Source organism: Perna viridis, chromosome 1 (genome assembly GCF_037379345.1).
Source record: "Perna viridis isolate PV_CMFRI_1.1 ecotype Kerala chromosome 1, ASM3737934v1, whole genome shotgun sequence".
Lineage (NCBI taxonomy): Eukaryota > Metazoa > Mollusca > Bivalvia > Mytilida > Mytilidae > Perna > Perna viridis.
The window spans coordinates 66,970,746-66,995,666 of NC_142445.1; the positions used below are offsets into that span (position 1 = coordinate 66,970,746).

At 32.5% G+C, this 24,921-nt stretch overlaps 1 protein-coding gene across 1 annotated transcript; it reads right to left on the reverse strand.

The window, feature by feature from the left end:
- Positions 1–478: 478 nt before the first annotated feature.
- On the reverse strand, positions 479–24,921 carry LOC148629952 (uncharacterized). Its single transcript, XM_088560257.1, has 13 exons — positions 24,618–24,921; positions 23,512–23,763; positions 22,852–22,922; positions 22,213–22,258; positions 17,549–17,734; positions 17,036–17,091; positions 15,904–16,066; positions 14,309–14,399; positions 13,424–13,499; positions 6,934–7,059; positions 5,683–5,850; positions 5,228–5,285; positions 479–1,930 (listed from the first exon to the last, which is right to left on the reverse strand). The coding sequence occupies exons 1-13, from the start codon at positions 24,618–24,620 to the stop codon at positions 1,826–1,828; spliced, it is 1,401 nt and encodes a 466-aa protein (XP_088416383.1). The 5' UTR covers positions 24,621–24,921; the 3' UTR covers positions 479–1,825.

Genomic DNA, 24,921 nt, shown 5'->3' on the forward strand with positions numbered 1-24,921 from the left:
TGGCCGTGCCTAATAAAGCACCTACGAGCTATCCAGGTGATGAGTAGTCATGGTAGTGGCCGTGCCTAATAAAGCACCTACGAGCTATCCAGGTGATGAGTAGTCATGGTAGTGGCCGTGCCTAATAAAGCACCTACGAGCTATCCAGGTGATGAGTAGTCATGGTAGTGGCCGTGCCTAATAAAGCACCTACGAGCTATCCAGGTGATGAGTAGTCATGGTAGTGGCCGTGCCTAATAAAGCACCTACGAGCTATCCTGGTGATGAGTAGTCATAGTAGTGGCAGTGCCTAATAAAGCACCTATGAGCAATCAATATGACAGTAGTAAAGCAGTGATTCCTGGTGCAAGGTCGGCATTGTAAATAGTAAAAAAGTTGTAATTAAACTGAATGTTGTTCAATTTGTTTCCCAATAACTGATGATTGGCTGATATATAATAAATATTTGTTGCAGATGGTGCATAATGATAAGAAACAATTTCAATTAAAACATTTAATCAAACAATAATAACTTAATTACAGGTAAAACAGGTAAAATCTAATATGTAGAGTACACTGACGGAGATCAATGAGTTAAGTGAGGCAAACATCAGATATAACAAAACCATTGACCAAATAAATAATGAAAATAAAATGCATATAAAATTCTATCTTGGCCCTGGTTCCAGCAATAGTCAATATCTGTCAAATGAATATCCATTAAAATGGCAAGATAGAATAAATAAAAATGTGTTACTCTTCAACTTTCCCTGAGTGATGCAAGAATTATATTCTGTTTCATGTGTCAGGAAATATTTCAGTAAATACATAGTTATTTTATAGACATATACAATAAATGTAACAAGAAAAAAATGTGTTGCTCTGTTATAAAAATACACAAAAATTCACAAAATTCAATCAAGTATTAAAATGACACAATATAATACCAAAGTAGCAGTCTTTATAAAAATCAGACAGGAGATGATTCATGCATTTCAAAAGACTAACCAAATCACTTTTATTTCTTATGCTGAAACAGTTACAGACAGAATAATCAGACATAGTTTGTCATCAAGTTGTTACAAGAAAAAAGTTATACAGGTTGCGTAAGAAATTAGCACTCTGCAAGAGTTATTGTTCTTGATATAGTTGATTTTAGTGAGAGATGATTGTATGGTATTCTCAAAATTACAGATCTGTTAAACAAATAGAAATATTGTTGCATAAAAATATGGTATAAGTAGAGCAAAAACATTTGTTTGATGGGTTTTACCATGAATCACGTCACTACTGGCACTGCCTTTTTTATTTAGATTCATACTTTTATATGTACACCTTAATGTAGTTCTTATGTTTTGTTAATTTTTCTTTTATCCTTCGAAACTGGATGAAAAGAAGCAAAGAAGGACCACACCAGAGAAAAACAAAAAGAAAAAGAAGAAAGCAAGCCTTATATAATATTGTGAATGGAATATACAAAATGTAAAAGGTAATAATATGACAAAACACATGAACAAAATGCACCACAAAAATTTTCTGTAAAATGCAAAAGAAAAAAAAAAAGAAACCAAAAAAAATCTGGTACCTATATTTTAAAAAATACAAGTAAGTACTTTTAAGAGCAGTTGCCCAAGAAAAGATTGGAAGTATGAACTACAAATATATAAAACTATAACTAATAACTTTTTCATTTCTAATCTTTGTAAAAATCATTGTAAAATGAAGGTGTGCAACTATGAATACAAAGATAAAAGTGGTTTCATGAATGCACATAATTTTAACACAACTGTTTGCTCACAAAAAAAACCACAGCAGGTTGTAAAAGGCTCAGTATAAAGTTCTGATTTTAAAAGAGTCTTGGTCCCCATGCGACTTGCTTATAGCTTGCCTTCAGTGCTTCATGGAGTTCATCTGCGTGCTCCTGATCCCTTGTTTCTGCCACAACTTTAACCTATGCAGATAATCCTTATACTAATTAGTGTGTTATCATTTGCAAATATAAAAATGGTTATCAAAATACAGAAACTCCACACCAAACTATTTGTCCAATTAACAGTTCTAGCATGGAACAAGATAGATAATTCTGATCATGATAAAGACAATCTGTAAAAACTCAAACTTTCATTAGACAGCTGTGATAATAAAGTAATTATCCTTTCAAGAATACTTTATATACTCTGATAAAGTAATATGAAGTAAGGTTTTGGTAACAAAAAGTTCTGTATTTATTAACCTTACATAAAACCTTCCATGTTCATACTAACAAATAGAAATGTTAACATGCAGCATTTGGATCATGGTTTACAAAGAAAACGAGGGCTAATTTAAACTTTAAGATATGTTACTAAGATGACCACATATTACTTTTACAACCAGTAATTTAATGCCTCTCAGACGATTCCCGTGTTTCTAGGGGATTCACTCAAGGACCTTGCTTAAGCTTCATCATTTAATGACATTACATTTATAGCTTCAATTTCACCACAAATTTCATACTGACTACAGACAAACCATTTTTTTTTTTTTAAACTAAGGCATAGCATGCCCTAGACACAAGAAAGTTACATTAATTTCATGTAAAATTAAATGAAAACTGACGACTTTTGTGGTGTTGTTTTTATCAAATCTGCAGAAGATGACCAAATAAACTTACACCTGAAATTCACTTGATATGATCTACTCATTTACACACTTTAAATCACCTATTGTGTATACACATTTGGCTGTTGTCCATCTACTGACGAGCATGTCAATGTGAATAGAGTTTATTTTTAATATAATGGAAACATCTCATTATCTCAACTTAGTTTATTTTGACACTCACTGCATAATTGATAAAAACAGCACAGCAAAATCAAGTTTAGATTTTATTTCTTCAAAACAAAACAAGAGGCTCCAAGGAGCCTGAATTGCTCACCTTGTTAAATTTTGCCTTTCAAGGGTAATAAATTTAACAAGATGTTGTCCAACAATTTTGACTCAAGAAGACTTCCTCAAATCATTGAAGTTTCCTTAAATCGTAAATTATAAGCAATCTGATGGGTCAAAATTTCAGTTGAATAAAAACTTTAAGATTTTTTGTGAAACCAGGCTCAAATCTATTTACTGCCTGTTGTTTCTCTTATATTATTATTTCACATTTTGTACTATTAAGACCATGCAACTTTGTGTCTGATCCTTACTTTTGTTTAGCATACTGTTGAGCAATAACTATTTACTAATAACTATTCAGAGGTCAAATGCTGAACATATTAGGCAAGGATGAACAAACCATTTAAGTAAGATACAGGTACGAATTTTGATGGTGAATTAATAATTAACATACGATAAGAATTTGACCACAATCAAAGTGGCCCCATATTCATCAATGGCTCCAGTCACACCCTCAAAATCATACCCAGCCTTGCTTTGGGATTTCAGCACTTAAAGGTAGAATTTCAAAGGGATCATTTATATACAGCAAAGTTATTATCAGGAGAATGTTTGTTTCTGGACCCCAATTTCTAAATAGTGCAAGTCATAAACCCCAAAATCATTCCCAGAATTCCTTTGCTTCTGGACCCTAAATAGTCACAACCCCCAAAATCATTCCCAGCATTCCTTTTTTGTATTGTACCTTGTAGTATAATTTATTAACTATCTCTGCAATTATACTCAAGTCATTGTCAGGACATGAAATGTTTATAGACAACTACAATTATTGAAACACTACCACCACTGCCAACATTATGATACCATTAAATAACTGTATTTTTTTTTAGAACTTGCAAACAATCCAGAGTTACTGAAATACAAGTGTTAATATTTTTAAATGTTTCATACTGTAAATTTGGAAGTTTTTGCTTGTATTTATGTTTCTAAAGTGATAAGATTATTATTTGTGCATTTAAGTCAGCTTTATATTTCTAAAACAGGAAGTTTTAATTCTTACAAATAAAATAAAGAAAGTCTATAAAATTGCATCATGGGTAATATCTAATTAACCATTTTTTTTTGTTTTTCTCTGTTCCAATAAATACTGTTTTAGGATTGATATATTTTAGTGTGTAATTGCACAAATGACATGGTTTATAACTTTACAAATTTCTAAATAAGATGAAAAAAAAAATCAGCATCAGATTTAATAAAGACAAATGTTAAGTCTCATTAATCCACTTACAACTAATCCTTTACAAGTATCATGCACTTAAATCATTTTCAGGATACACATCATAAACTGTGTGTACTTATTACCTGAACCATGACATGCCTAAAATTTACATGAATTTTAATCCATTCATAATTAAACAGCTGGATTAAAGTACATAAAATGTCCATCCATTTTTTTCTGTATAAACTCCAACAAATTTGAAATTAATGAAAAAAAGAATTTCTATGAAGGAAAAAAATCAAAGTATGCGAATATACAGTCAAGATGAATTGATATCAATAACTAAAAGATAAAAGACAACACTTATCCTCCATTTTGCAATATTTGATCAGAATAAATTAATGAAAATTAAACCTTCTCTAAAGTTTAGCTCTATTTTACAAAACATATTTTATATAAATAATTAAAACAAATCTTTCACACTTTTCCTCTGTCATTTTGGATGATTTTTATATATGAGTCAAACAATTTATGAATTTGCCAAGTTCAGATAGATTTTAATGTCAGCTTTTATGGTGATGGCATACAATTCTGAAGGATTTTTGTTCAAATGATGTTTGTTTGTGTTTGTTTTTTTGTCTTCTTGTGTCTGATAAATACAAAAACTGAAGTTACCCACATTGTTGTGCAAGATATATCCACTCATTCAATATAGCAAAAAAAAATCTGTGAGAGTGTCTCACTAGTGATACCTCCACTTTCAATCAATAAAAAAAGGCCTCGCCAACAGAAAGTTCTAGAATTGTTCTGAAAATGTATCCCACCATATGGCATACCTGCAGGAAATTTCAAGCAACTGTGATGAGTAGTTGCTGAGAAAACTGTGATGAAAAAAATTGTTATAGACAGAACCGTGGATAAATTTCCCTTTGGAAAGGGAGGGGTATAAAAACGAAATAGCACAGGAAGTTGTTAATGGACAGCCACCAAAATCATTTTCAACATATGCCACATCTATATAAAACCACATATCAAATTAATTTATTCATTAGGAATCAATATAAGTGATGAAATTTGAACAGAGAGGGATTGACATATAAGGTAATTACAATAAACAACCCACATTGAGTGGGGTATCATTATCAAATAACAATTTACCTGTACTGAGAAAACATCGGACTTGAGCCATGCTCTTTCATGGAACATATCTTTAATGCTGTAAAAATTAATAAGAGAAAAATTTCAATGACACATTTGTTCAAGGTCTATAAGATATTTAGTACTTGCAGCTGGCAAGCTGAGTTTCCATATATTATTACAAGTACATACAAAAAAAAAATTGTAAATGAAATTCAAAGTAAATGGGTCTGACAATCTTGACAATCTGTCAAGCACTATCAAAAAATATTATGTTCAGCTACCCATAAAATATGGAAAAGCCTTTAAATCAGACTGTTTACATCCTAAAAATATATTTGCAGTAGATAGTTTCCTGATAAGACAATAAAAAATAAAAAACTAACCCTGCATTTCTGAAAAACAGATATAAAGACCAGATATTTTTTAAATGCTTTCTAAATGTCAGCAAATCATATTATCAGTAAATAACATACCTAGCACCTCTGGTTGATATAAATTTAGCCAATTCAGCTATTCCACCAGGTCTATCACTGACAGTCACAACAAATCTAACAAGACGTCCGTCTACGGCCAATCCTCTCTCTATCGCACGACCCAGGATTGTTGTGTCTATATTACCTCCACATAGTGCTATTACTACCCTGTTAATAGATTGATTGAAGTTTATTATCCTCTGATAGATATCATATGCATTTTATAATGACAACAGTTGATCAATCAAACAGACAATGCTTTGTACTAGTCCAACATGCTGAAGAAATAGTTCGGGTTAGACCTGTCATCTGAACTTCTATATGCCACATTCTTGGCAGAGAAGCAGTGACAACATATTTTAAAGTCTTTGGAGGATATCAACCGAACAACCTGCCTCGGCCAATTGCTGGAAACCAGGTACACAGGTGCACATAAAATCTGACTTCAGGTATATTTCTAAGATATAACCAATCCATACCAAGCATGGGATCCTCTAGTAATGCTGTCCCCATAACCACCCACTCTTAAAATAATTAGGTTAAAGATTCTACAATAAATGAAGTATTTTGCAATAAACCAATAGATTGCTGTTGATTGTAGAGTATTCACAACAATGTTACAGACATAATGACCTACATACAGAAAAGAAAAATATGCAGCACTCTGAATAAAATTGTACATAATCTCCATTGTTGTGGACCTCATTAATATGTACCACTAGTAAAGTACTGTAGGCCTATAAGTCAGATTATCAAAGAATTTGTTTTGTCTTAACATCTTATAAATCCTCCTTATTGTACATTAGAATTATTGATAGGTGTCCATTATTTGACACATAGTCACCTACGACTCTTTCAATGTACCTGTCCAAGGGACTTGTTTGCATTATTTAAGGAGGTAGACCTAGGGTAAAGGACATAACTCATGAAATCACTAATATATTTGTGTCACATTCAATTTCACTAAAGTCTTTCATGCTTTCATTTGTAACAGAATGAAATCAGTCCAAGTTACTTTGATGCTTACATAAGATTTATGTAAAATGCTGAATACAAACATTCCAATGATTTGTAAGAGTTATGTCCCTTTTCAAAGCAGCCCTTAAATGTATGTTAATTAACCTTGTCATGGTTATGAATATGTAAACAAAATGATGTAGTCAATGTAGATAGCATGAAGGAAATTAGGTTAGGGGTTGGGAGATAAAAATGCCATCCCCTTATCATGTCTTAGAGACTTAATCTTCATACTTTTTCCCTTTAAGCTCTGGAAGTGAGTTTTCAATTAAAGCTGCCAATCCTACAGACCCTGCTCCTTCTACTACTGCCTTCTCTAACTCCACCAATCTAAGGATTGCTAAGGCTATAGATTCCTCCCTGAAATCAGAAACTGGTGAACTATTAAATATAAAGGTAACACAACTTACATTTAACAAAAACACACACATCATTAAAGCTGGAATGTTTTCATCTTAAGAATCATGTGATCTGTTTTTCACTTACCAAGTAATTGATGTTTTCTCACTCTCAAAATGTTTATTTTGTTATCTTTAAAAATATCCTACAAGAAATTAAATCACAAAAAATACAGGTATACAAAAAAAAAACCAGCAATACAGATATGTGAATATTATAGCTAACAAGACGTCAAACGCTACTTCGTGCTAAGAATACCATCATTCGACCATTTTATTCAAAATTGGGAAATGGAGAGAAGGTACAAGTCAGCATTCAGACGCATTATACCAAATATCTTAGCATTCCTTCTAGTAGAAGCTCAGAAATCTGTTACAAAAATTTCCACTATACACAACCTAAAAACTATGAAGTTAATCGGTAAACAGGAAGATGAGCAACAAACCTAAAAAAGGGGGACACGGTACAAGTCATCATGAAAAAGCAATATACCAAATATCTGTTCTTTCCCTGCAGTAGAAAGACTCACCTTGCATAGCATGCCCTATTAACTAAATAAGTAAAGGTATCATGCTTTGTTACCATGTTTGACAAAAAACTGCTGATAAAGAGCATATATTGATGAATGTTGAAAGTTCAAAATAGTACCTAAGGCACTGTAAAATGTTGGAAATGTCTTCAAAGTACTTTAAGAACCTCTGGAAAAAATATGAGCTGGGTCTGAGGGAGCATTAGCCCATTACACATTTGCAGAAAAAGGACACAAAAGGAAGTTATCCAACATTTTCATCATCACTATTTATATCAGGAGACCATGTTTACTACATAAACCAATAATTGTTGAAATAAAAGGAAGTATAAACAAGAGGCTCACAGGAGCCTGAATTGCTCACCTGGTTGAAATTTGTCTTTCAAGGGCAGTAAATCTAAGAAGAATGTCTATCTATCATAGTTTTCAAGATATTAGCTGAAAACTGAAAAAAAAACCTGTCATTTTTCCCTTTTCAAGGGCAATACCTCTTACAAGGAATCATCTGACTTTTTTCCCTGAAGACTTTGTAGTCCTAATAATATGGATCATTTCAGCTATGGAAATAATTTGGCTAACCCTAACGGTTTTGGGGATATATATGCGAAAAGCTACTGTCTGACCCCTATGTTCTATTTTTAGTAACAGCGGCCATGTTTTTTCAACAGATCAAAAATCCCCCCATCAGTTCTATGCAGGACCCCAAGGAACATTCATACCAAGTTTGGTTCAAATTGGTCAGAAGAGAAGAGTTTTGAAAAATCAGCTGGACGATGACGACGACAATGGACGCTAAGTGATGGCAATAGCTCACCTGGCCTTTGGCAGGTGAGCTAAAAAATGCAGTAAATGGATGCCCAGAATGATCTTTGGTCATCACCATTCAACTTAAAACACCTAGTTTCCAAAAGAAACAAAAAATCATTGGAATCTTAGCAACTGGTGAAAATGGTCACAAAATGGCAGCCATTTTGATTATGGCCACTTAAAAAATAATTTTAATACTGCCAATCAACTATATATTACTGTCCATCAGAATTTTGCCAATTTCAAAAGTTTTTGAGTTATTTGCAAAAAACTGTATATCGACCCCTAAGTTCTTTTTTTAGTAACAGTGGCCATATTTTTTTCACTAATTATAAATCCAAACAGTCATTTTGTGCAGGATACTCTAAACAAGAGTCTCCCAGGAGAATGAATCATTCACCTTGTTGAAATTTGCATTTCAAAGGCAATAAATTTAACAAGTTGTCCAACAATTTTGACTCAAGAAGTCTTTTGTAGGACTTTTCATAAGATCTTTTCAACAATTGAAAGTTTCTTTGAAATTTTTAGTTGTTTTCAAGATATTGACTCAAAACTGCTAAAAAAAAGTCATTTTTCCCCTTTCAAGGGCAATAACTCTTCCAAGGAGTCATCTAACAACTTTTTTCCCTGAAGACTTTTGTAGTCCTAATAATATGGGTCATTTCAGCTATTGAAAGAATTTGGCTAAACCTAACGGTTTTGGAAATATATGTGTAAAACTACTGCCTGAACCCTAAGTTCTATTTTTAGTTATGGCTGCCATGTTTTTGGACGGATAAAAAATCCCTACAAAAATTCTATGCAGAATACCCCAAGGAACATTCATACCAAGTTTGGCTCTCATTGGTCTAGTAGTGTCAGAGGACAGGAATTTTGAAAAATTGTTGACAACGACGACAAAGGACGACGACGGACACCAAGTGACGGCAATAGCTCTCAAATGGCCTTTGGCCAGGTGAACTAAAAAACAGTAATACCAACTTTCATTATATTCTGTACAGTAGATTCTGAGGAGAAGATTTTTAAAAGAAAAAAACATCAAGAACATGACTCTAACAGGGTTAACAGATTTTCATCAAAATTTGATAAGTGATAGATCTCATCATGCTGAAAACTTGTATCCACATCAGAATTTGTTTAAACCTATCTGTATTGAGATATATGCAAAAATCTAATGTCTGACCACTATGTTTTATTTTTAGTTATGTCAGCCATGTTTTTCACTGATAAAAAATCCAAACAGTCATTTTGTTCATCATACCCTAATTAACAAAAATAACAATAACTTCTATCAAATTCTGTAAAGTAGTTTTTGAGGAGAAGATTTTTAAAAGTAATAACACCAATAAAAGGCTCCCATGAGCTTGAACAGCTCACCTTGTTAAACTTGGTCTGTCAAGGGCAATAAATTTAACAAGTTGTCCAACAATTTTGACTCAAGGAGACTTTGGTAGGCTTATCATAGGATCATTTCAGTAATTGAAAGTTTCTTTCTATCTCTTATAGTTTACAAGATATTGGCTGAAAACTATTAAAATGTCATTTTTCATCTTTCAAGGGCAATAACTCTTACAAGGAGTCGCCTGACAACTTCGATCCCTCGGGACTTTTGAAGGCCTTAAAATAAGGATCATTTCTGCAATTGAAAGAGTTTGGCTAAACCTAACAGTTTTGGAGATATATGCAAAAAACTACTGTCTGACCCCCCATTTTCTATTTTTAGTAATGGGGCCATGTTTTTCCACAGATCAAAAATCCCCACATCAGTTCTATGCAGGATACTCCAAGGAACATTCATACCAAGTTTCAATTGGTGAAGTAGTGACAGAGGAGAAGATTTTTGAAAGAAATAACATTAAAAGTAGCAAAAAATGATGAACAAGAGGCTCCCAGGAGCCTGAATCTCTCACCTGGTTAAATTTATGCCTTTTAAGGGCAATAACTCTAACAAGGAGTTGTCAGACAATTTTGACTCCATTTGATTCATTGGACACTTTTGTAAGCCTTATAATAAGGATCATTTCAGCAATTGAAAGCTATTGGCTAAAGCTAACAGATTTGGAGATGTATGCAAAAATCTGCTGTCTGACCCCATCGTTCTATTTTTAGAAATGGCAGCCATGTTTTTTCAGCCATCAAAAACAGTCATTTCGTTAAGGATACCCTATAAAACAAAAATGTCAACTTTCATTGAACTTTGCAGAATAGTTTCTGAGGAGCAGATTTTTTAAAGTAATAACATCAAAAGCAGCAAACAAAGTCCAAAAAAGGCAATCACTCCAACATGGGTCTACAGATTTTCTCCAAAATTTAACCACAGATAGATCTCATCATGCTTAATACTTTTATCAAGTCAACCAAACCGTTTTGGAGATATATGCAAAAATCTGCTGTCTGACCCCTATGTTCTATTTTTAGTAGCAGCGGCTATACTTTTTAACAGATCAAAAATCCAAATGGTCATTTTGTTAAAGATACCCTTTAAAACAAAAATACTAATTTTCATTGAATTCTGTAGAGTATTTTCAGAGGAGAAGATTTTTTTAAAATAATAATATTAAAAACAGCAAAAAACGTCCAAAACAGGGCAATAACTCCAACATGGGTCAACAGATTTTCACCAAATTTTGACCACTGATAGATCTCATCATGCTAAACACTTTTACCCTATCAGAATTTGGTTAAACCTAATGGTTTAGGAGATATAAATGTGAAAAATTACTGTCTGACCCCTATGTTCTATTTTTAGTAATGGTGGCCATGTTTTTTAACGGATCAAAAATTCCCACATCAGTTTAATGCACGATACCCTAAGGAACATTCATACAAAGTTTAGTTCCAATTAATCAAGTTTTATCAGAGGAGAAGATTTTTGAAAGAAACAACATTCAAAATAGCAAAAAAAAAGTTGAAAAAGGGCAATAACTCCAACATGTCTTAACATGTTAAAATGAAAATTTGACCATAGATAGATCTCATCATGCTGAACACTTTTAACTGATGTCAGAATTGGCTAAACCTAGCGGTTTTGGAGATATGTGCTGTCTGTACTGTCTGACCCCTATGTTCTATTCTTAGTAAGGCGGCCATCTTTTTTGACAGATCAAAAATCCTCACATCAGTTCTATGCACAATACCCCAAGAAACATTCATACCAAATTTGGTTCCAACTGGTCAGGTGGTGTCAGAGGAGAAGATTTAAAAAAAAAATAACATTCAAAATAGCAAAAAAACTATGAAAAAGGGCAATAACTCCAACATGGCTTAACACATCAAAATGAAAATTTGACCAAAGATAGATCTCATCATGCTGAATACTTTTACTCCGTCAGAATTTGGCTAAACCCAACAGTTTAGGAGATATATGCGAAAAACTACTGTCTGACCCCTATGTTCTATTATTAGTAACAGCAGCCATGTTTTTCAATGGATCAAAAATCCCCACATCGGTTCTATGCAAGATACCCCAAGGAACATTCATACCAAGTTTGGTTCCAATTATTCAAGTAGTTTCAGAGGAGAAGAGTTTTAAAAAATTGTAAACGACGACGACAACGGATGATGACGGATGCCAAGTAATAGCAATAGCTCACATGGCCTTCGGCCAGGTGAGCTAAAAAGGGCAATAACTCCAACATGGCTAAACAGATTAAAATGAAAATTTGACAACAGACAGATCTCATCACGCTGAACACTTTTATCCATGTTAAAATTGGGTTAAACCTAAGGGTTTTGGAGATATGTGCAAAAAACTACTGTCTGACACCTATGTTCTATTTTTAGTAACAGGGCCATCTTTTTCCATGGATCAAAAATCCCCACATCAGCTCTATTCAGGATACCCAAAGGAACATTCATACAAAGTTTGGTTCTAATTGGTCAAACAGTATCAGAAAAATTGTTAATGATGACGACAGACACCAAGTGGTGGCAATAGCTCACATGGCCTTAGGCTAGGTGAGCTAAAAATAGCAAAAAACATCCAAAAACAGCAATATCTCAAACATGGGTCAACAGTTTTAGAGATATATGAAAAAACTGCTGTCTGACCCCCATTTCATTTTTAGTAATGGGGCCATGTTTTTCCACAGATCAAAAATCCAGTAATTTTGTGCAGGATACTCTTAGGAACAATCATTAAAGCTTTCGTGCAAATCCATACAGTAGTTTCAGAGAAGATGTTTGAAGAATTGTTAATGGCAACGACGACAAGTGATGGCAATAGCTCATCTTGCCAGTGACCAGGTGAGCTAAAAAGTGTAACAGACAGATTGATGGAATGAAGGACTGTTGAATGATGCTCTAGTTAAAAATCGACTCCCACATTTTGGCATCCCAATTAAAAGCTTTTGGTAAATATAAAGTGGATGTGGTAAATAGCCACAGAAAACACTGCCCTCTCCCTTATTAACATATAGCAAAATCCACACAAAAAATCACTCTGATGGAATGTAAAATAAGAAGTGCACTATGACATCATGTGATAAAGAATGTTGGTAAGTTTCATCAAAAGTGATTCATGTGTTTTGTAGGAATTGTGGATGGAAACTGAGGGTGGACAGACACACAGCTGGATCACTACATTACTACCACATTTAAAAGCAGAAGATATACACACTGTGTTCATATGAGCATGGCAATAATCACAAATCAGCTGTAATACAAGATGGAAGAATCCCTTGGGCTCATATCAAATTCTAAAATTATTTTTTAGATGGGTTGAATTTTTATTACTATCACTATTTTTCCTTGCGCCTTTGAGTCAGGTCAAAGTTATTTGTAGAGTTTCTGTTCAAGATCAAAAGTGACATTAAAATAAAATATTTAGCTACAACTGAGGGTGGATACTACTTCAATCATCACATTTCTACATTCCTGGTGAAAATTTTAAGATCTTTCTGCATACAATGTTTATTTTTTAGTGAAGTAGATTCACAATTGATGAGCATGGTTGTTGGTAAAATTATTTCCTTATCAATAACAGCTCACCTGACTTGAACACATTTATCAATGTGACCTTTGGCTGTTTCAAATGCATTGACACCAACCACTGATACAGCAAGACCTGAAGCAATATTAAACATATTGTATTAGAGTAAAAAATGGTTTCATTGAAATAAACTAGTGTATAGCAGCTTACATGTACATGAATGTTTTATATTAACAAGTACTAAACTTACATTAAACATTAACAAAACTTTCTTTTTTAATTGAATAAGCATAAAACATTGCATTTATGGATCATTGTGATTACAATTTAAAATTATTTTTGTAATAATTGCATCAGTCCCATAACTGTGATATATAGCCTATATCATATAGGGTTACTAGTATCATACCTATATTGAAAAGTATTGTTCAAAGGAGAATATTATAATGCAAAAGCTTATAGGTTACAACAAATACAACACTTTGCCAAATTACTCCAACCAAAAAAAAACCATTTATAATTGAGAGTGAACAAGAGTTTTTCTGACAATGATTATATTACTTTTGCTTCAGGACAGATTGAAGCCTGCAATATTCACTATTATAGCAGATAAATAAAAATCTGATACAAGGTCAATATGTAACTAGACTAACATAGAACAGTGGCAGGTCCAGAAGGAAGGGTCCAGGGTTTGGAACCCACTTTTGATGGAAAGTTGACTTTGTGCAAAATGAGCATTTGATCAATTGGAACATCTCACAATTTCATACACTTCAGAATCTGTCCCTGTACAGATATTATCTGAATCTGTCCCTGTACAGATATTATCTGAATCTGTCCCTGTACAGATATTATCTGAATCTGTCCCTGTACAGATATTATCTGAATCTGTCCCTGTACAGATATTATCAGAATCTGTCCCTGTACAGATATTATCTACAAACCATCAGCTAATGTTGATAAAGATTCTGTAAATATTGGTTTTCCTGCCTTCAGTGCATTGGCAAAGCTGGGACAGTTCTCAGATTCTACTCCCTACAAGTAGAACACACTTTAGTTTTCTGTGCAGCTTTTAAAAAGGAGAGAATAATCTTGATAAAAAGTCAAATACAGGTAAATCTGAAGCAAGCACTAACATCTATTGAAGGACAATTAACACAAAAGGGCAGGACACTTATAAAACCTATCAAAAATGCCACCAGTCCCTCCCCAAAAAACCATCTTAGAATAATGAAAAAAACATACAACTAAATTTCAAAGGCTGGTAACAGTTTTCATGACATATTCTTAAAGAAAACAGTATACAATAAAAAGACTAATCAAGGGAATCAAGATTTGAGTGGTAATCAAAAGATAAATTCCAAAGTTAAAACCAGACAGGGAAAAAAGATACACAATTTAGAACATGAAACATATATGAAGAAATATAACAAAATGAGCAATCACATGGTTTGAAAATTCCTAAAGCCTGACGCCCGGGACTAAAAAAATTTCACCTCGGACTTCTCATTTTTAAATGTAAAAAGTCTGTCGGTCATGGCAAATCTAAAAAACTAAAAACTAATTTTTGAAATATTTTGTTGTCATTATTTGGTCCATGTTCTATCCCCTGAACTATAAATAGTTATAACTTTATTTTTAGAATGGGTATTTACTAGATCAATCTATTGATTAGTCATTCTCAAGTCTGAATCACACCTGTGCTTGATCAGACACATTTTTTGACATACTGCAAATTTTATTAATCAAGCGCTGGAATGATAAAGATCAAATTTAGTTGATAAACTTTTGAAGAAAATATCGTTGCTCAATTATAATTTCATGGTTAAAAAAAACAGCAGAAACCGAAAGCTGATGACAGGGCATCAGACGTGGAGACGGAATCAATTGACACTGTGTCTTCTTCCCTGCAAACATAGAATCATACATAAGAATATCAGATAACAAAATTGCATTTATATCGATAGGGACTTGACACAACATTGTTCGGGCTTAGTGTACAAAAGATGAAAAAGTCCAGGGCTCGGGTCTTCCCAAAAAAATTTTCAACCCCTGAACCAGAACTGTACTAAAAATCATTGACCAGGTCAATTCCAACAACTAGAACTCTACTAAAAACCATGGACCAGGTCAATTCCAACAACCAGAACTCTACTAAAAACCATGTGCCAAGTAAATTCCAACAACCAGAACTCTACTAAAAACCATGGACCAGGTCAATTCCAACAACCAGAACTCTACTAAAAACCACTTGCCAGGTAAATTCCAACAACCAGAACTCTTAAATACCATGGACCAGGTCAATTCCAACAACAAGAACTCTTTTAAATACCATGGACCAGATGCAATTCCAACAACTAAAATTGATCAATTTGGCCATTGTCACACACAAACTAAGGCCATAGATACATGTACTTAACTAAGGCAATATATTTGCAATAAACTACTGAACGTGAAGATTGGTATACCTACAGTTTAGTGTAAAGGATGATCTCTTTGACATCAGCCAGTCATCCTATTTCATATAAAATGTACTTACAATAACTTGCACATCTGGTTTGAGACTTTTGATGGCTAGGGCAGCTCCAGCAATGAGACCAGCACCACCTATAGGAATAATACATGCATCCAGGTCTGGTACCTGTTCAAGGATCTCCAGTCCCATAGTTCCCTGTCCTGCTATAATGTGTGGATGGTCATATCTACAGAAATATCAAAAAGCAATGTTTTAGAAACAAATCTTCATTTTTTTCTGTTGCCTGATGAGATAGCATTGCATAACTCAGTGAGGCTTTTAACAGGAGGGAGTGTTAAACTTTTGAGTTTGTTAAAAGTTCCACAACTACAGGTATTTGCAGTGTTCTAGGATTCCTATTTCCGTTACAAGGGGCAAATGAAATTTGGGTCAGGGAAAGTTAGGTACTTAGTTACACTTTCCTGTGGCAAGCTGAATACTTCATAAGCTGTAAGGATTTGTTTTGTTAGGAAAGCAGTCATTGACAGTGGGAAAGTTGGTTCTATATGGATTTTTCCTGAGGAAACTTCAATTTCTGAAAAATCCTAGAACACTGATTTGGGAACAATAAATTGTTATATTACAGATATAGAACCTGAATAAATTTATACATCAGGGATTCAAATCAACTTTCAAACACAGAAGTTTCTGGGCTTTTTCAAGTTTCAAATCAATGGTCCACTTGAAGAAAATCAAAAGTCCACAATAAAGTATCAATTAACAGGGCTGAAGGTCTAAGACCCTAGTAAATAACATTTCCAAGGATCCTGGACCTCAGACCACAACTATGTAGACATATATACCCTGCCTAAGAGAAACTGGTATACAAAAAGTGTACTACTAAAATGACAAAATCTCTACCAACAAGGGAACAATAAAAGTTACAACAAAATTACATGTATCAACTCGATCAAAAAGAGTTAATAAGTGAATTCAAGAGACAAAACAAGACATTTTTTATAAAGATGAAGAATATTAAACCTTGGGACAGTTAAATTAATTAAGTAGTTAAAAGAGCATCCTAACTTTGTGAAGATTTCTGTAGTCTCAGAGAATTTGTGCACATAAATAACTAACTGATGGACACACAGATGTTTAGATACATGGATGCAGATCATTACTTAGATCTGGTATATGACTAGGGACAGTATCCTACCCATTTATGTACAACTTTCCATTTTCTTTTCCCAGCTTCATAGCATACATTCTGCTCTGAAAAAAAATTGTACTCAAATAAAATTCAAACTTAAGTCCAACCATGTGAAAGTGTTATGGTTTCCAGTAAACTGATTTATCAGTCCTTTCCCCTGCACACAACAATCTTTCGAGTCTGTATGAAAAATAAACACCAGCACCATTAGTGTTTCATATGCCAAAAAAACAAATATGGAATAAACATAAAAATTATAATGGTTTGACATGTTCACACAGATGGGCATTCCTGTACCATACTGAATGTTGAGTTATATTGGTGGGTGTAATATTCAAAACTTTATAGGCAAAAATGTATACAAAAAAAATTCAAAAAGCATAACAATTAAGCTATTTTTGACATAGTTGTTTCTCTAAGAACAAATTCAGTTGTCAAGACTTGAAAAGGTATGGTATAGATGAGTTATTGTCTGGTATTACTAGATTCTAGCTACACTCCACAGCTATACAATGATACCTCATGTAGATTCCTCCCATGTACAATAACTTCAGCACCATATGTTTTACAGTTCTGAACTTTCATCAGAGGTGCTATAATTGGCATGACAACAGTTACTGGGATACCAAGATCAGATCCATGGTAACACAATGCTAAAGCATGGTTCCCTGCACTAGCTGCTATCACTCCAGCTTTTTTTTGTTCCTGTAATCATAAGGTTCAATACATACATTTATAGAAGTAGACGTCAATCCACCCAAGCATAAGGCATGCTTACAAAATATAAAGTATTTCTATCTGGTTAAACATACTTTAGAAATACATCAAATTAGAAATAACTTAGATAAGAATAGTACCTTGTATATTCATCAATTTTGTACTTTTCTTCTCTTGTATCATCAATTTGACCATAAATGAAGTACAGACAAGTGGACTTGAAGTGGTCAAAACAAGAAATCTGTGAGCAATGGCTTACTAGTGATACACCTACTTTCAGGCTTACTAGTGATACACCTACTTTCAATCATGATATAAAGAAAATAAACAAAGTCCTCAGGAAACATGAAGTTATTGTGAAATTTTTCTGAAAATAAATCACACTATATGGCATACCTACAGGAGTATTTGATGAGAAAAGTGCAAAAAAAATTAACTTTAAATTAAAAAAAACTTGAGTGCAGCATGATACAGCTGCAGTCAGTTGAACTCTATTCACTTAAGTCAAGTGTGGACACAATATTAGTTTTTGACACATTAAACATAAGGAGTTCATTATGGTAACAAACACTCAGTTGGTCACAATAATGCACAATATTTTGAAATTCAATTTAAGTATGAAGGTCTGCTTCATGATCACTTGAACCTCATTATCTAAAAAACAGTATATGATAGGGTTACTAGTAATTTAATTTGGTAAGAATACTTCTTAAAGCTCTCATATTTAGGTTAGGATTTTCATATGGAATTAAAAAAAAATAAAATAATTCAAAATTGCACCAAAAAAAGTCCATTTTTGGGGACATGGTCCCCTTTGGTCTTAAAAACTCAAAAACTGTAAGAAATATCTGAAATCTGATTGAAAATTGCAGGCAGGGATTTTCATGAGGAATCATATAAAACATATTTTTCAAAATCACACCAAAAATAAAAAGTCTATTTTTTGGGGCATGGCCCTCTTTGGCCCCTTATAATTCAATCAAAGTGCTGTTAGCACTGGCAGTTTTTGATTCTTGTGAAAATTGTAGCATGAACAAAATTTCAAAGATTATATGATATTAAATACAATTGCAGTCATACATTGCATTTTAAATACTATTAAGAACCATCCTATTTTAATACATATAAACTAAAAGTCAATCTATACTACCGATAAAACTTTACAAATTCTGTTTCATATCACCTTTTTCCCCCAATATAAAATCTATCCAAAATTTAATGTGTATTTACATTCAAAAGCTATATTAACAAAGTATTTATCCTAATTAACTATTATATTGAAATTAAACCAATATCAGCTTAAAAAAATAATATCCTTAGCACAAGATTTTCAGTTACTGGACACATTTATCAATTGAATTTTCCTGCCAATTTTACTTTGATAAAACCACTGTTCTTCACTTCCTGTTTATAATTGGTAAAATATTCATGACAGGATGGAATATTTGACTTATAAGTGTGTTAAAAGGAAAATATTTAACACATTACTGCAAGAAATTAATTCCTGAAATGAAAATTTATTACTAAATATCTTGTCAAGGCTAAAAAGGAGTCCCTCAAATCTTGAGTTGATACAAAGACTAGATCTTAATTTTATTTGCATAAATAATAGAATATTATTGAGCTGATAAATTGCAAGAAACATATTTACTAAATTTTACTGGTTATAAAAGAGGTCTTGAAGGATATAAAAGGAATTACATTTGGACTATATCTTTGTGTAGTGTTCAGAAATTGTAGGGAAGTTCCAGTGATGGACCGGTGACATAAGATATTTTTATCCTGAAGGATCAAAAACCCCATAACAGTAAAAAGATATCTGAAATTTGATTGAAAAATGCAGGAAATGAGTTTTTTAGGAACCAAAAAAAAAAAATTCAAAATCAGTTCAGAAATAAACAAGTTATCATCAAGAAATCAGAAAAAATACTTGTTTATGGCCTCTTTGTGGTTCCTTATTCTTACTGCCTCAAGTCACAACCCAAAAATTCAATCCCCGTCTTCCTTTTGTGGTATGGCACCTTGTAATACAATATCCAAAAGATACATTCACTAATAGTCAAGTCAATGTCTTGACATCAGGAAAATGCATGTCTCTGCCCCTTTTTGCTCCCTTATTTCTGAAAAGTTCAAGTCTTTACCTATCATACCTATCATATCTATCATAGTCTGTCCATTGTGGAATAAAGTATTGTGGAATATAACAATAGATATTCCTACGCTTTTATTGGAGTTACACAGTTAAAATTCCATGGAATACTTTTAGGCCCCTGTTTGGCCCTTATTTCGCAAACCAAGTGTCTACGACCAAAGACAACAACAATGACAACGCCATACCAATATACGACTGCAAATTTTTCTGGTCATATAAAAATATAAAGTAAAAAAATAAACAAAATCCTCAGTAAACAGCAAGTTGTAATTTTTTTCTGAAAATGTATCCCACCATATGGCAAACCTACAGGAAGAAAGTATTAAAATTTTAAGCCACTGTGATGAGAAGTTCATCAGAGCTGGGATATAAATCAAAGTGCTGTTAGCACTGTTTTTTTTCTATTCTTGGGAAAATTGTAGAGCACGAACAAAATTTCAAAGAATACATGATGAAAAATAAAACTATAATCATATATTTGCATTTCCCATATATTTAAAACTGTTTTTTCCTAATATGCATAAACTGAATGTCAATCAATACTTCTGATTTCTGAAGTATAAACTGTAACTGATGATTAAACAGTATCTAACTTCACATTATTTGCATCTTTTGTTCTGTTTCACCTCTTTCCCAATTTTTAAGCCTGTCCAAAAGATAATTTGCAATCACATTAAAAACTATTGCAACGGAGTATTATCCTACATTGTAATAATACTCAAATAAAACCAATTTCAGCTTAAGAAAATAATTTCTAAGAGGAACATCAGATTCTTCAAAAGTAGACACTTTTTTTATCGATTTGAATCACTGCTCTTCACCCGCTGTTACTGCTTATTGATACATTACTGCAAAAACTTCATTTCCTAAATTCAATTTTATTACTCAACACCTTTCAAGGACATTATTGAGCTGAATATTTGCCAGAAACATATTCACAGGTTATAGAAGAGGTATTAAATGAAATAAAAGGAATTACATTTCGACTATATTTTTGTGTAGTGTTCAGAAATAGTAGGGAAGTTCCTAGCATGAACAGGTGACATAAGGTATTTTGATCATAAATGATCAAAAACCAAAAAAGTACAGACATTTTAACTATCAATGCAAGCTCACAAATACACACACATCAAGATATTTTTCATCCATGTAAAAAGTTGGAAAGAATTTAACAAACTTACTTTTTCTCAACTCAGGTCTTATACATTTACCAGAATTATTGGTAGAACAAAATACAAGAATTTCATGGTGGAAGTTGGTGAATTCCCTGGTAAGACTGGTTTTACCATTCACATTTCGTGACGAAATGTGTAAATTAGTCATGTGGGTTCTTTGGACATAAGTTAAATATATCTCAATTGATAATTCAGTAGAAAACCCGTAGTGTTTCTTTTGGTCTTCATGTTTCATATCAGAACAGTTAATTCTCCATTTCAACAGAACATTTCTTAAGATTGAGACGAAATCGTACCGACCGCTGCAGCCTACAATATGTATCAATAAAGTTTCAGTATTGATTTGTCAGTAATAAATTTTTTACATTATTATTGATACTCTTGATCAACTTATATCAAGAGACTGGAAACTCTAAACAAGAAATCTTTATGGATTAAGTGCGATCAGGAAAAAAACAACAAAAAGAACATTCCAACAGAATGTGAAATTTTCTATTCCAGTGGTGTTAAAAAAAAAAACAAAATGAATAGGAAAAATGCAATGCAAGAAGCTTTGCTTTGCTCAATCATATATTAACTTTGCTGTAATAAATTTGGTAAGGGGCAGAGGTATAGATTAGAAATTCAATTTAATGTATATACGATACAGGAAATCATTCAGTCAGCAGGCTGATTTCATTTTGTCCAAAATATTTAGTTACTTATAAATGTAGCTTAAAGAAAAAGTAGCCTTTATCTCAATAAAAGAAAATAAATATATATATGACTATGCTTGCTTATATTGTGTGCATGTAAGTAACATAACACATACAATTTTAAAAAGCATTAGTAAATAATGTGTGTACGTGTTCACTTCTCCCTGTTCATCCCCACTTCTCCCTAGTGTCTCTCTGAAAGAGAAGTCAATTCTCCCTGTTTTTCTCAAGTAACTTGAGCTCTGGTAAGTCCCTATAGAAACCTAGATAATTGCTGGGTCTGAACCAACAGTAGTGTAGGACCTTAATTTAAACCAAATTTAGTCACCATAACCCAAAAACAATCTCATATATATCTTTGAAAGCCATTACACTTGAAAATGATAAAGGCTTTGATAACAAAGCAGAGACACATGAAAAGGGCATACATGGTAAAAGACTTACTGGTGTCAACATCATAAGTGAATATCTGGCACCACGTTCTTTAAAACTAGAAACAGAAATGCATTATTTAATTTTCATTTAACAGCTAAGATAGGTCATGCAGTAATATTAGATACATGAAACAATCGTTTTCTTTTATATAAAATGTATTTTAATCATTAATAACTATTTATGAACAAAATCTACCAATGCTATTTCAGACAACCGTCCAAAGTTCAACAGCTAAAGAGAATGATATAACACAAAAAGTGCGCAGTTTATCTTTCATTTACACTGCATAGACAAGTACAGAGTTAATCTACAAATATATCATTGAATTTGATTGTTTATTTCTCATCTGGGTAAGAAAGTTTATTTTCCTTAAACTAACTTGGTACTGACATCATTGACATCAGTTGTTCCACAGTCAACAATACAAATAATTCCAAACTAAATGAGGCTTTGACAAAGAAACAAATCTTAATTTTGACTTTAATTGATTAGAAATTAAATTATAGGAATTGTTTTTCATGGTTTATAAAGCATAAACTGCTCCACCAATGATCATCTTGCATAACCTGATCAAAAACTAAAAACAATCCTTAAATATCCATATGAAGTTGATATAATTTTCAGAAAGGGAGATAACCAATACAATACCTTCCAGTAAATTGTAGAAACTCTTTTTTAAAGTATATATCCATTCCAAGCTGACCAGACAATCTTGATTTCTGAAATATAAAATGTAAAATAAAAAATTTCATTAATTGAAATTTCGCATAAGCAACACAAAATTACAAGAAAAAATATTTTGAGTATTAATTAAGAAATACAGATCTGTACGTACATGTACATGTACTTCGCTGTTCATTTAACACAGTGTACAATGTTGATTTTCATGTACATGTACTTCACTGTTCATTTAACACAGTGTACAATGTTGATGTTCATGTACATGTACATGTACTTCACTGTTCATTTAACATGGTGTACAATGTCGATGTTCATGGGGTAGAGTTGATATGTACACATGTATGTATGAATTACTAACTTGAAAATGGAGAAATTCCAAATGCCTTCACATTTATACAACTTTACATTAGATATAGTTGTACATGATGAACAGAACATTTTACAAAAATAATACATATAATTAGCATCATTATGCCAAAGCAGCTAAAATTATTTGCTGGTATGTTTACAAATCAAAATCTAAATAAAAGTAAATTTAATGAACTTTGTTGATACATTTTAAGCTTTCAATTTCTATATCAACTACATGTAAACAAGAGGAATCCAATCTACAAATTATCCACTTACAGTACATGGTGTTCTCATAATACCACTTTTAATTTTGTATGCAGCAGCACTGACATCTTGAAATTGAACTTTCTTTGGATTGGCAGGGTCACAAAATACATCAGTTATTGGTTCTTCTTTGACATTTTCCTCATAAAAACTGTTACTGTTGGATGCTGATTTCTTAGACTTCTTTGCAGTAGACTCAGGTTTTGGTGAACCACTTACTTCTGACATAGTCAACCTACCGGATGACCTTTTCTGTCCTGAACTCTAGAACATTTATTGACAAAATGAAGAAAAAATGTTCTAATGACTGGCAGACACTCAGGAGTTTCAAACATAGGAAATTTTCTGGATTATTTGAAAGGTTTGTCAATTAGCAATAAATTTAAAATATGGCTACTGATTGTACAAAAATTTAAAATTGTAACATTAGTTTTCTGAATACCATAGGCATACATTAGCCCTTAAAAAGTCCTAGAAAACTGGTGTCTTCAAGAAGGAGTGTGAAAAGGCATTATTATCAAGTAAAAGGCTACTTTATTGTAACTACATGGATATATATACAAACTTGGATATTAAGTACACTTAGGACTTAAGAGGATTTCTATTTGATCCCAACGGTGATGAAAAATATTTTTTTGTAGTAAGCTTTTCAAGTCAAATAGCTAAAAAAAAGTGCTAAGAAATACCATATTTACATGCACTGCAGATATAGTAATAAAAATAAGTGTGAAAATGAACATCATATCAAAACGCAAAACTAATATCATAAAAAAATAATCAAATAAAGGAGTTGGAGATATATGTATATTTAACTCCTTGATCAAATAAAAAAAACAAACAAAAACACTAACAAACGAAACACACGGCAAAACACTTCAGTGGTAGGACAAACCGACAGTAAAGTGATATTTAATCATTTGAGGGTCGACTGCGACATACATGATTACATGCCCTTTAAAGTTTAATTTAAAAAGAACACTTTGTTGCTTTTGAAATTTGAATCGGTTAAAATAAAAAAAAATAATTTAAAGGTTACAGAAAGGGCATTTCAAATCCATGACAAAACAAATAAATAGATAAATTAAAATAAATATATACATCAACTACTAAACTCCTACCATTTTCTCCTCTTCTAACCAGCGATATATAAGCCTCTCTCAAAATGTCAATTAACCTCTTTGTTAGTCCTCGTGTGTTTTGTTGATGTTTAGGGTCAAGGTCGGCACTCAGTATGGTACGCCAAATATCAACGACAAAGATCGATCAAACAACTTTAAATCGTGTGGTACGAGTAATTTAGCTATTGCAAATAAAAATCATTAGTCTTTTAGGCTGCTGTGCTAAAAAAAAAATAACATCTATCACTGTTAAGTCGCGAATAAGAAAATGATTCCCTAACTCATTACATTTCTAATAAAAGAA